The sequence below is a fragment of the Oratosquilla oratoria genome, chromosome 9 (genome assembly GCF_046742065.1).
Source record: "Oratosquilla oratoria isolate Oo_2021 chromosome 9, ASM4674206v1, whole genome shotgun sequence".
NCBI lineage: Eukaryota > Metazoa > Arthropoda > Malacostraca > Stomatopoda > Squillidae > Oratosquilla > Oratosquilla oratoria.
Window position 1 is genome coordinate 60,036,659 of NC_134785.1, and position 13,661 is coordinate 60,050,319.

Genomic DNA, 13,661 nt, shown 5'->3' on the forward strand with positions numbered 1-13,661 from the left:
AAAATAAATATAATAAAAAAGTTCAAAGGAGCCCTGAATATTTTACCGTAATATACGAATTTTGGGTTAAAATATGCAGAATATGAAATATTAATATTTCCCTTATCCTTTCTGTAATAGGGACATTAAATACAAATCATGAAATTTGTTTAATCATTTGGCATGCCAATAGCTAGAATAGACAATAGGGAGTGGGAGTGGTGGCGGTGGGAAGGGGAGGGGGGGGCAGTGAAAACTTTGCCCCGGGACAAGATGGTGTCCACGCTAGGCCACACCAGCGACGATACCCAGAGGAAGCTGGTGCAACACACACACACAGTGATGTCCAAATCACCTCAGGTCCGAGACAAGTTGCAGTTGTCGGGGGACATTACTCAGAATTGAACAGACGTCAAAGGCATGAATCTTTAACGAGAAGCTACAGCGAAACTTCTCTTGTCGTAACCTCGCTTGTTTAGGATTTTTCATCCGAAGACTCGAGAACCCTCCAGTTGAATACAATCACAGAAAAAAAAAATGCACACATCTGACAAGAGACTGCAATAATTGAAACAGAACAGACTGTCGTCCATATCCTCGAATCTTTTCCTCGATAATACGCGTGCACATTTGGGACTCCTGGCTTCTTTACTTGTGCCCCAAAGTCCAATACTTACCGCGTCTTCTTACGGCTGCCCTAAGGTCACTCAGTATACTAGGTCCTGCGTGATAGTTGTTTTGTGTATATTTTCTGTGTGTGGATGTGCGTGCGTGTACGTGACAAATAATTTTGAGATACCAGCTAGTGATGACGTCACTCATGTTGCTTATAACCTTCAATACCGCGATGTATTTTATCGATCCCTTCAGTCGACTCCAAGACACTGACCTAAACAAAATCTGGCTCGACCGAGACCTCATAAGTTATACCTTCGGATCGTACGTCATACAATGAGGTGGTGAACATTGTTCGATTTCTTGCTCGGTTGGCCGTGACACGCTAGACCGGATATGTATATTTTAGAGGGAATCCCGCATGAGTGTGACGGTGCACGAATTCTACTTCAGCACCCAGTGGGTACCACGCCCTCAGAGAGGACGCTGTAGGAGGAGATCGGAGCGGTAAGTGGCGAGGAGGGACCTGTCAAAATAAGAAAAATTGCATCAGAGGTGAGTAGGATGAACGTGGATAAGTTCTGGGAACCTCTACCCAATATTGCATAGTATGGAAGACCCAAAGGCCCCTGAAGCCATATCCAAAATTTCTTAAAGATCCATCAGACCCAGAGGCGCACTGTACGGGTTGTATTTGGGTGATTTCGTTCAGCTGAAGGGGAGTCCAGTGATTTTATGTTACACTGTTGTTACTTTGTGTACATTGGAGAACAGCGTAATACTGTCTTGGGGACGTCAATTACGGTGACACACTACTGATTTTGTTCTGGCTGATCCCGAATGATTTGATTTAGGTTAGGAGACGACGCCATTAAAAGTGTGCTGGACAGACGGACTACCCCTCAGGGAACGATACAGCCGTTGATGATAATATTTGTTGCTAATTATATATTTACACACACAACGTGCAGCCCTCCTACAGGATTTCTCTCGACTCCCCCAGGTGACGCGAGATGTTCTCCCTGGGAAGCCTGAAGCCGCGGTCCTCCGCCGGCGCCGGTCTGCTCTTCGTTCCTTTCCTCCTGCTGGGGGCACTGATGGTGCAGGAAGCCACAGCCCAGCAACGAGTTAATAAGTGCGGAGAGGCCGTGGGTGAGCCATCGCAACAAGATATCAGTCGCTGTGCGCATCAGGACGATCAGTGCCACAAATGCATCCAAATACCCGGGTGCCAGTGGTGTTCCCGAGTGATATCGCCCACCCAAGAGGGCGGGAGTGGTGCCAAGGTAAAGTGGAACTCTCTACAGTACTCCCTCCATGTCTCTAGGCGTAGTTTTTCTTTCTTTCTTTTTTCTGTAAGGATTGTTCTGATTCTTTTTGCTAGCTCACCCCATTTCTTTTTTGAACATTCGTGTTTCGGATGTTTTTGAATAATTTTTATCATACCGAAAGTTTACTTTTAATGTCGATGTTTCAGCCTACCATCTTTGCTCCCTTTAACGTTTTTAGCGGCCCTATATGACCACGATGTTGCGGTTCAAAAAATAACAAGTCAAATACACCGATTGTTGTATGATACCTACGTGCAAGTGCAGAGTATATATAGCTACCGTTAGCAACTTGTAAACTACCCCTCCACTTACCCAATCTCAACGGAAAATAAGTCAACTTGACTCAAAAATGTCCTAGTGTTAACACTCACTTGCCGGGTAAACTAACTTGCAGCTAGCACTAGCGGCTACTAAAGTAGCCTATTACCAATGATGTTTATCTTATTCCACAAGAAATCACAATGACCGTCAAATGTATATTGTGACTCGCAAAACCTCTTTCCATATATATATATATATATATATATTTATATATATATATATATATATATATATATATATGTATATATATATATAATTTTTTTTCTTTCTTTTACTACGCCCAGTTATTTTATTCAGTTCAAAGAAACCCGCTCATTACCTAGGTGATTTGGGGATAGTTTCTACTCAGTGCCAATGGTCTTGTACTATCCCACCTAACCACTTCTATGAGTCACCCCTTCATCTGTATATTGTCCCCATTGATAAAAGCACTGGATATCACAAACTAAACACCAAGAAGATTTAATCAAGTTAATTCCAATGAAGAAATCCACAGGTCAGCTGTTACAAATACACTTAGATTCGGTTAAATTAGTTATCCAAGTCAGGTGAATCTTAACCTCGGAATGTGTGTACAGCTACACAGAAAACTATCGTTAGTAGGGGTGTCGAAACATTCGCTAATGAACATAACCTTATGATACCGAAGGGTTGGTATTTCTGGGGTTCGAATTGTTCGAATTCCTTCTGAATGAATATGAATCGAATAATAGTTCCGGAGGTCATATGGATTCACTATGACATGATAATCTTATTTCCGATGGAGACTTCAACTTGTCTCAAATAGTTTCGTTGTTTTGTGTCAAAATGATTAGCGTGATTTACTAACGATAGTTTTCTGTGCAGCTGTACAACGGTCGGCCATGTTGACCGTTTACTATCTAAAGGGACGCTTTAGCTTGGCGGAAGTCTAGTGATAAGACCTTTTCGCGTCCGACTACTCCGAACTTGTGATGCTTTTTGAGTAAAGTGACGCTTTCGATCTTCTGAATGTCATTATGAATGATGACAGTTAATGATGATGATGTTGATGCAAGCGACGACGGCATTTGGACAAGTAAATCCCCAATTTTATTATTATTGTTTTACTCTCAATATTATTGTGTTTGTGTACACACACACACACACACACACACACACACACACACACACACACACACACATATATATGTATATATATATATATATATATATATATATATATATATGTATATATATATAAATATATATATACATATATATATATATATATATATAATTTAGTGGAGTGTTATGTGTTCGTGTACACGCCGAAACTTGCTGGACTATTGCGAAACAGCCCAGAAACAGATGCAACAAGGCTTCAGAATCACGTGAAACGCGGCAACAATGTTTCGGAGGCAGCAAGACTTCCTATGACGTCACTCTCTCTTTACAAGATACATCATTTCCTCACCAGTGGAAAATGACGCGCTGGCCCGTCATGACTAGAAAGGAAAAACTTCGTCACAAATTTCAACATGGAAAGAAAACGTTATGACTTCACAATCTCACCAATTACGACGTCATATATCTTCCGCTAGGCGATTTTATTCACTGGAGAGGGCCTCCCTCTTCCCCCCCGCCCACCCTTATTTACCCAAGGGTAACATAATGCCTTTCTCTCTCATCTCTCTCTCTCATGTTTTATGTTCTTCTCGGCAGAACTCCTCGAATCGCCACTGTTTCCCGACCAGCTTCGATCTGTCCTCCGTCTGTAGCCCAGAGGACATCGAGGTCCCGTGCAACGAGGCCCACAAAATCAGAGATGAGCCGCTCTCCGGTATTCTTTCTCTCTCTCTCTCTCTCTTCTGTGTCCATAAATGTGTGTATTTGTAATATATCATGCTATAATTTTTTTTATTTGGTTTTGTTGCGTATGTCTTTCTCTCTCTCTCTCTCTCTCTCTCTCTCTCTCTCTCTCTCTCTCCTGTGTCCATACATGTGTGTATTTGTAATATATCATGCTATATTTTTTCATTTGGTTTTGTTGCGTATGAACCGAAAGATTGAAAGAAATTTCCATCGGCCTGATGGAAGTTTTATCATAGTAATTTGTCAGTGTTGTGTGTGGGCGCGTCCAATCCATCGCACCTAGCCTGTGTGTAATCTCTTGATTATTTATCAGGATTTAAATATTCCTCTTTCTCCTCCCAATCTAACGCCTCCCTCCTTCCTGCCCTGCCTCTCCTCGCCCACAGAAGTCATTAAGGGAAAGAAAGTTCAACGTAAGATCATCCAGATTCGGCCCCAGCACGTTCGTCTCGATCTTCGAAAAGGTAAACAAAGCGTTCGTTTGCCCTTGTCTGTGCCGGGAAATCTCCCGGTGACGCCCACCATCACTTTTAAAAGTAATCGAAAAATAGAAAAAAGAAAGAAAAAAACCTAGATTTTGAGATTATTAGAATTTTCTAGTATTTGTATTATGGAAGCATTAACATAAATGAATACAATATTAAATAGATGTAACATTGTATTTGCACAAAACATTTCCTTTTGATTAATATCAGACGTTTTGCAAGTAATTGGACCCTTTTTACTTGAGCTGTTTCACTAGTATTCCTGGTAGAAATTGCACCATTGTCTATAGTTACAAGAAAAACAGCATGGATATTTATAAAATCATGAAATTTGAGATTTGTAAAGTAAATTACAGTATTTCACAAGAAAAAAGATTATTGCAGACTTGAGGTGGAGAGTGTCACATAAGCCACTCCTATTATTTTCTTTCAAGGAAACAAGGAATTGTTTTTATTATATATTAATAGAAACTGATTTATATATAATGCATTTCTAATATATTTGCATAATACAAAAAGTAATGTAAAAAAAATGCTTGAAAAGGATTTTTGTCTCTGCCAATCAGGAAATTGGGATTCCAATATAAGTGACTTAAAAAAGAGAGGGAAAAAATGGCAGGAGCTTCACTTTAACTCTTGTGAGCAGCTGTAATGTCAAAAGTCTTATAATGCCACTGTTATAAACCACCAGCTCCCTCCCCCATTAGGCACACCGTACAACCTTACCCTCAAGTTCCGGCAAGTAAGTGACCACCCAGTAGACTTGTACTACCTGATGGACTTGTCCAACTCCATGGGAGACGACAAGGAGAACCTCTCAAGACTCGGATCACTCCTGGCAAAAACCATGCGTGCCCTAACATCCCAGTTCCGACTTGGCTTTGGGTCCTTTGTAGACAAGGTGGCCTTGCCCTTTGTCAACACCCACCCGAAGAGGTGAGGACTCCCCCAACAAAAGTATCTTTTCTCCTTTGCCTTCAAGAGTATTTCATGGGGATGTCACAAACTAGGCCCTGTATTTGAGTTGGTACATCGAATCATAAACCATAAAACTCGAGCAGTTCCTGCAATTCAGGTTCTAGAACATCTATTTAGCCTCTTTTAGATCATTTAAATCTCACTGGGGTTAAGAAAATGGTGGAGTGCAATTACTTAATTTAATATGTACTGTACATAAAATACAATTTGCCTTTAACTTACAATGAAGTCTATGCAAACAGAGTGCGAGCACGATAATCAGAAGGGGCCAAAAATGACCCGTGCATCTTTTTATACTACAGCCGTACAACACCAGTGCCATAGCACAGGTGCCAATGTATGCTGGTGTAAGCTATCCTATCACTGACAAGTTAAACACCATATGAGGACGGAGCCTTTATTTGTACAACGTTTCGCTTATTACAGCTTTTTCTAGGCGAAAACGTTGTACAAATAAAGGCTCTGTCCTCATATGATGTTTAATTCGTTAGTCTTGTCGGCAACTGCTACTTTCATGAAAATATCCTATCACTACCCAGCTCCACACAATTTACCCATTTATTTTTGTGTGAAGAAGGCTCACAATATATCCGCTACTACTCATCTAAGACATGTAAACATGGGGAGGCCCAGAGGTGAGGACCCTACTTCAAGTCATCATCTTGATTTACGTGCCCTCTGACCTCTGAGGACAGGAGGCTCTAATTTTGTAGTCCTCTGCTGCCAGCCTCCAAACCTTCTGCAGACTTGGATGACAAAAATAAGATACTCCTGTCAACAACTAGAAATCTTACTCTACATGCTTAAATAAACCTACATGTTTTACAATATACAGTACCTAGAAAGCAGGTACTGTGGCTCCAGCCAGGACATGGCTTGACACCATACTTGCACTCTTTGTGAGTAACACATCATGGAACTTGACAGGAAAAAAGTGCACTGCATACACTAGTGTCCCAAGACTTTTACAACTAAAAACATTACTGGGTTCTTTTTTCATCTTTTTTTTTATAGTTGTAAGAAAAATTATTTATTTATATCTATCATCATTTTTCCAAGTATTTCATGATAAAAGTAAACATCCATACTTCCAGTATTGTTTTTTCTCTTAACAATTCACAAGGAAAAAATACTGTTACTAGGTTTTAATAAAGAATAGTAGAAAACTTAATATAGCAGAATTTAGTATATGGTACTTAATATTTAATTCAATTTAGTAATTTAGTATTTGATTATTGTGGTAAAACCCCATTCTCTCCAGGTTACAGGAACCCTGTACTGGCTGTGCCCCACCGTTCACCTTCATAAACAATCTCAAGCTCAACGAAAACGACAAACTTTTCACGGTAGGGTTTTGTGATTTTTGTGCAATTGTGACAGGGATGGATAGTGACCAGCAACAGGTATCTACACAGTGGTCCTGGTATAGAGATGTAAGAATCATCCCCTTGCAAAACATCTTGAAGTCTTCAAACTCTGCCAATGCCCTCACCTCCATCACCAGTTACAGCACCAAGTGTCTGTCTCTAGAGTCTATGCCTAGCCTTAGATCTCTGTCTGTCATCTTCAACTATATTTCTTCCACCTTTATACATAAGGACAGTGTGGATGGGCAACTGCTCCCCTCTCACTACCACAAGCCAGCAATTTTAAATCCCACACCATGACTCTTGGGTTCCCAGGTGTCAAGTTCTACTGTAGTGCTGACGTCTTACTGCACTGCCTCTGATTCAAGCAATTGTGGCAGGTCCTTCATCAGTGAGGAGCTATGATGGGTGGAAAAATTGTCTATATTTTTTATATATTTATCTATTTATTCATTCATTTTTTATTAATTTTATTTCATTTTCAAGGTACTTTATTTTATTCATTGATTTTTTGTAGGTGTGGTGTGGGTGCATGCTTTGATTTGGCAACCTCCCATGAAAGGGGGAAAGGTTCTTTTGGTATAATTATTATTATGATGATGATTATATAATCATTTTCAGAGCCTATCAACACCTCAACATGAAGAACCTGCATTGTCTATATTGTAGTGGGGACATGGCATTGCAGTTGGTGAAAGTCAGTACATCAATGATTATATTGTAGTTAACATTTCTCTGGTCTTTCCACAGTTAGAGGTGATAAATGCTCAGATCTCCGGTAACCAGGACTCCCCTGAAGGAGGTTTTGATGCGCTTATGCAGGCAATTGTGTGCCAGGACATCGGTTGGAGGAACGCGTCCCGAAAAATTATCATTTTTTCCACTGACGCTAAGTTCCACCAGGCAGGAGATGGAAGGGTAAGTGGAGCCACAGCTTTTTAATTCCAATTTGATGGGGATTAAATACTGCTAAGGAATTGAAGTTGCTTATAAATTGTTTTCTTGAACTTGTAGCAACATGAAATCATGGAGCCTGAATTCAATATATACCTAGATCCAGTACATATTACATACATACACCCAGGACTTGCATAAATACATTTGTAGGTAATATAGCCCAAGCTGGAAACAATACATGTATAATAATTGGCAAATTAGGTCCGATAAATTGGAAAGTAAGAGACAAGACCCCCATGAGCACTGCTCCTTTCCTATATACTACAATTAGGTGTAAAACACACACACACACACACACTTCATCGAACGGACGGCGTAGAGGACGTTCTGAAGTAAAAGTGAAATATTTGTGGATCCCAAAGCAAAGGAAGTACCTATTGTATTTACAGGGTGGGGGGGAAATTGCTCGTGGTGTAGTGGGAAAGTAAGGAAAAAGGAGAAGGGGAGGTATTACTGAGGGAAATGGAAGGAAATGAGGAAGGGGAGGACTTGGTCCAAGAGGCCAGACAGCTTGTAAACAAATGCTGAACCGATGATTTGGATTTCGATGATGGGACTAACAAAAATGTAAAGATTAGAAACATAGATAAGAGCAGTACAATGGAAGGTGAGGATAATAATTTCCAAGGATTTAATGAGGGGGCGGCGGATACCAACCTCCCCCGACTGGCAAAACTGGAGGAAAAACTTGAACAAATGACTGAACATTGGGAGATTAGGTTCGGTAAAATGTCAAAAATTGCAGAGAGAGTTGAAAAATTGGAAGAACTAGAGAAGGCGAACAAAAACTTAACTGATGAAATAGAAGAACTAAAAAGACAGTTAAGAGAAGTAAAAGAGGAGAATGAAGAATTAAAGAGGAATAATAAAGAAAACAAAGAGGCCATAGCTAAAGAAGCTAAGGGTTGGAAGACAATCCAAGAAAACAGTAAAGTTGCATTTACTGATATAATTAAACAGCAAATGAAAGAACAAACTGAAGACTCAGTTATCAAAGTGATGAGACAGAAGGAGAATATTGTAAGAGACTTAGCAGACAAAAAGAAATGTATAATTATATTAGGAATGGAAGAGAAACATAACCCAGATAGAACCTCAAGAACCAATGAGGAAAATGAAAAAGTAACCAGTTTACTAAAATTAGTTCAGGAAGATGAACCAGAAATAATGAAACAAATCGAAGAGAAGTTCAGACTCGGAAAGTATAGTACAGATAAGACCAGACCAATTAAGATTAAATTCAGGTCACAAACAATGGCAGAGAATATCTTATCCAAAACAGGGAAACTAGCAAAAAAGGTATGGATAAAAAGAGAAATGAATAAAGAGGAAAGAGAGGAAGAAAAAAAAAAAGACTTGAAGCTAAGGAAAAAAACGAGAACAGAACAGTCAGAAAAAGAGAGATTCTATTGGAGAGTAGTGAACATGAAAATAAAGCAGTTCGACATACAAAAGAAAAACATAAGGGAAACAGAGAACACAATGGAAGTGGCAGAAAACTAAGAGTGTCTTACACAAATATAGATGGATTAATAACAGGATTGAATGAGCTGAATGATTATTTGAAGGAAAAAGAACCGGACATAATGGGAATTGTAGAAACAAAATTAAAAGGTCCACTACCACCCAACAGTGTAGGACATGATGCATATAATTATTGGATTAGAAACAGAGAGACAAAGCAAGGGGATGGAGTTATGTTCCTGACTAAGAAGGATATAAACGTGAGGTGTGTCACATATGGAAAGAATACAGTAGAGATGATTATGATTGAAGTGGAAGACAGAGATAAGAAGAGCAGAAAGTTTGTGATAAATTATGTGCCTCCGAAAACAGCCTCGTGGGAAGAGAGTGAACATAAAAGTATGTTAGAGGACACAAAGATAACATTGAATAAGATAATGGAAGATGGAGGAAGAATAGTTATGATGGGCGACTTTAATTGCAAAGAAATCTGCTGGGAAGAGATGACAGTAAAGGGTGGAGACGGCTCATGGGGAAACGCTCTACTTGAGATGATTACTGACAATACAATGACACAGTGGATACAGGAGAACACTAGGTATAGAAATGAGGAAGAACCATCGAGACTAGACCTAATAATTACATCTGAACCTAGAATAGTGGACAAGTTTGAATATAAAACACCAATAATTAAAATTCACCACATATTGATTGAACTTGAAATAAATTAATAAAAATAAATTAAAAGAAATTAACAATATATAAAAGTAAGAATGATGTATGAAAAAACAAACTTTGATCAAATAAGAGAATTCTTTCAAAAAGAAAACTGGGAAGAAATATACAAAGAAGAAACAACAGTGGAAGAGAAATGGAATATTTTGACAAAAATTTACAAAAAAGGAGTGGAAAAGTATGTCCCAAGACAAAAACAAGAAAAAGAATATGTAAAATGCTGGTACAATAAAAGTTGTAGGGAGTTAAAAGACAAAAGAGACAAAGCTTGGACCAGATGTAAAAAAGACAGAAGGCCTGAAAAATGGAAAATATATACTTGTTATAGAAATGAATATGTACAAACGTGCAGAGAGGAAAAGAGAAAATATGAAAAAGATGTCATAGAAAAGTGTAAAGATCAACCAAAACTATTTTACAGATTTGTAAACAACAAATTGAAAAACAAACAAGACTTGGAGAAATTAAGACAAGGAGTTGAATACACAGAGGAAATTGAAATGGCGGAAATTATGAACAAACATTTTAAATCAGTGTTTACAAGGGAGAACATACAACCTGAAGAGATTGAGTGGAAAGAGAAAAGCAAACTGGATTTTGAAAGAATGCAGGAATGAACTGGCAGACAAAATACATAGCATAATAAACAGTTCCTTGAAAGAAGGAAAAGTTCCAGAAGATTGGAAAAAAGCAAATATAGTACCCATATATAAAGGAGGAAATAAAGAAGACCCTACCAACTATAGACCAGTCTCTCTAACAAGTACAATAGCAAAAATTTGTGAAAGAATTGTCAAAAGTAGATGGGTAAAATATTTAGAAAAAAAAAACGTGTTAAATCCAAGGCAATTTGGATTCAGACAAGGACGATCATGCGTCACCAATTTAATATGTTTCTATTCAAGGCTAATAGATATAATACAAGAAAGAGATGGATGGGCTGATTGTGCATTTCTAGACCTAAAAAAAGCTTTTGACAAAGTACCACATAAGAAGTTGCTTAAGAAATTAGAAACTGAAGGAGGAATACAGGGCAAACTGCTTAAATGGATGGAAAACTTTTTGCAAGGAAGAAAAATGATAGTGATAAGAGACCAGCACTCAAAATGGGATAAAGTAATAAGCAGTGTTCCACAGGGAACAGTACTGGCCCCAATAATGTTTGCTATATACAGTATACTCACTATCCAAGTTACGACCTAGATCGGTTCCGACCAACCGGTTGTAAGTCGAAACGGTCGTAACTCGGACCGTATACATTCGAGGTGTATACTCAAGGACATATGATGCAGAGCGTAAATCCAGCTCAAATGTCTCGTTTGTGGCCTCATTGTAGAACATTCTCAGTGCAAAATATCCAATACTCTTTGATTGTTATACTAAATAATAAATTGATAATAATAAATTAATAGGATAGGGTAAAGAAAGAAAATATATTACACAGGATTCTTATTAGAGACCGAAAGTACAAATTAACACAAAGATACAAAATATAAAAAATAGAAAATAGGCATGTAAAAAACAAAACAAAAAATAAAATCCACTTTTTGGTTGCACGTCATCTACACTTTCTTCGTGCGTACGGTCGAGGGAAAGATCAGGCAGTAGGTCTGGTGAGGCACCATAGGGGATCCGTTGGTATCCGCTGGTCGAGGCATAATTAATAAAAAGAGGTTGGAGTAATAAAGGCTTAATAACATTTAAAATAATGCCCTCAAATGTACATGAAAACAAGTACAAGATTCGCTTCTATGCACTGGGCTCAATTGTCGCCTCCCATGCGAAAACGTTTGGTCTCTCTTCATAAGAAAAGAACGATAAAATATAATCATAGCATAACGTTATTTCATCAAATAAATATTTTATGCATAGAATAGTACAGTGAGATATATTGTCTTATTGAATATAAGATATTATACTTCAGAACTCCAGGAATATCATAGACTTGGGTTAAAGTTATTTGTATCTATATTTGTACACTACAGCTTTCGACTTTCGACCAATAGAAAACTCAAACCAGAATGAAAAGTACGAATGCAGGACTACTGTAAACCGACTCTGTCTTGGCTTTCGGGAAAGCGTGTATCACCAATCTGGCAAAACTACTCTCTCTGACCATTCCCACCTGCCCTGATTATCGGTGGGAACTGGGAATCGAAATACGGTATAATATCAATTCCAGTAAAATTATGGTATATGGTAGACATCGTAAGGTAGATGGTAGACACACACTAAATTATGGTAGAAATACCATAAATATGGCAGACAGCGCAACCTTGGTGAGATGCTGTGCTGCCGTAACTGTCGTATGGGATGCTGGACGCCACGTACAAACATACAGTAAACTCATAATATGTGCATGTAGGCATCTGCTGAATGTGGTCGTAAGTACGGGTGGACGTAAGTCGCACAGGTCATAACTCAGATAGTGAGTGTATTAATTATATGGATGACAGATTTGAAAGTTATATGAGCTTCTTTGCAGATGATGCAAAACTGTTCAAAAAAGTGAACACGGAAGAAGATTGTGAGTCACTACAGAGTGATCTAAATAAAGTACAGGAATGGAGTAGGAAGTGGGAGATGGAGTTCAACACTAAAAAGTGTAGTATAATGGAATTTGGAAAAAGCAAAAACAGAATAACAGGATCATATAAATTGGGAGAAGAAGGAATAAAAAAAGTAGAAAATGAGAAGGACCTGGGAGTCATTGTTATGAATAATATGTCACCTGAGAAACATATAAATAAGATTTTTGGAGAAACCTATAATTTAATAAGAACAATCAAAGTGGCATTTACATACCTGGATGAAGAAATGGTGAAGAAAATTCTAATCACTCTGATAAGACCAAGATTGGAATATGCAGCAACGATATGGTCACCAAGTACAAAAAAAGGGAAAACGGGACACCATGAGCATAGCTCCCCTTCCCGTAAAATACAACTAGGTTAATACACAATTGTCGAAGTAACAGCAAAGATTGGAACTCTGGAAAAAAAAGCAAAATTCGTGGATCTCAACTACGAGGGAGTACCTGTGTTGTATTAGTAGGGAAGGGGAAAGCTCGTGGTGTAGTGGGAAGGTGAAGAAAAAGGAGAAGGGGAGGGATTATTGAGGAAAATGGAAGAAAATGAGGAAGGGGACGAACGGGCCCCGGACGTCAGAAGGAATGTCAATAAGAGGAGGGCAAACGACAGAGGTGAAGTCGAAGAAATTAGTAAAAATGTAAAAATAATTAGAAATATAGATAAGAGCAGTGCATTAGAAAGTGGAGATAATTATTTCTATGGATTTAATGAGGGAGGAGATGACAACCTCCCCCGATTAGCAAGTCTAGAAAAAAAAAATAACAAAAATGAACGACCAGTGGGAGGTTAGGTTTAGTCAACTTGCACTGATTACACAAAGAGTTGATAAATTGGAAGAACTAAAGAAGGAGAACCAAAACCTAAATAAAGAAACAGAAGAATTACAAAGACAGTTAAAAGGAGTAAAGGATGAGAATGAGGAATTAAAGAGGAATAATAAAGAGAATAAAGAATCCATAGAAAAAAAGGTTCAGGAAAATAGCAAAATTGAATTTAGAGATATAG

The 13,661-nt window shown here is 38.3% G+C and overlaps 1 protein-coding gene across 2 annotated transcripts in view; it reads left to right on the forward strand.

Annotated features, from left to right (window-relative positions):
- The first annotated feature begins 968 nt into the window (after window positions 1-968).
- Window positions 969-13,661, forward strand: part of LOC143028476 (integrin beta-PS-like) — a 49,862-nt gene continuing 37,169 nt past the window's right edge. Inside the window, exons 1-7 of one of the 2 annotated variants that reach the window (XM_076190631.1) lie at window positions 969-1,101; window positions 1,598-1,880; window positions 3,930-4,047; window positions 4,466-4,543; window positions 5,272-5,500; window positions 6,804-6,888; window positions 7,660-7,827. In XM_076190631.1, the coding sequence (XP_076046746.1) occupies window positions 1,608-1,880; window positions 3,930-4,047; window positions 4,466-4,543; window positions 5,272-5,500; window positions 6,804-6,888; window positions 7,660-7,827 (951 nt within the window). In that variant the 5' untranslated portion in view covers window positions 969-1,101; window positions 1,598-1,607. Of the gene's footprint in view, window positions 1,150-1,597; window positions 1,881-3,929; window positions 4,048-4,465; window positions 4,544-5,271; window positions 5,501-6,803; window positions 6,889-7,659; window positions 7,828-13,661 lie in introns of both variants that reach the window. The other variant, XM_076190630.1, reaches the window with a different exon arrangement.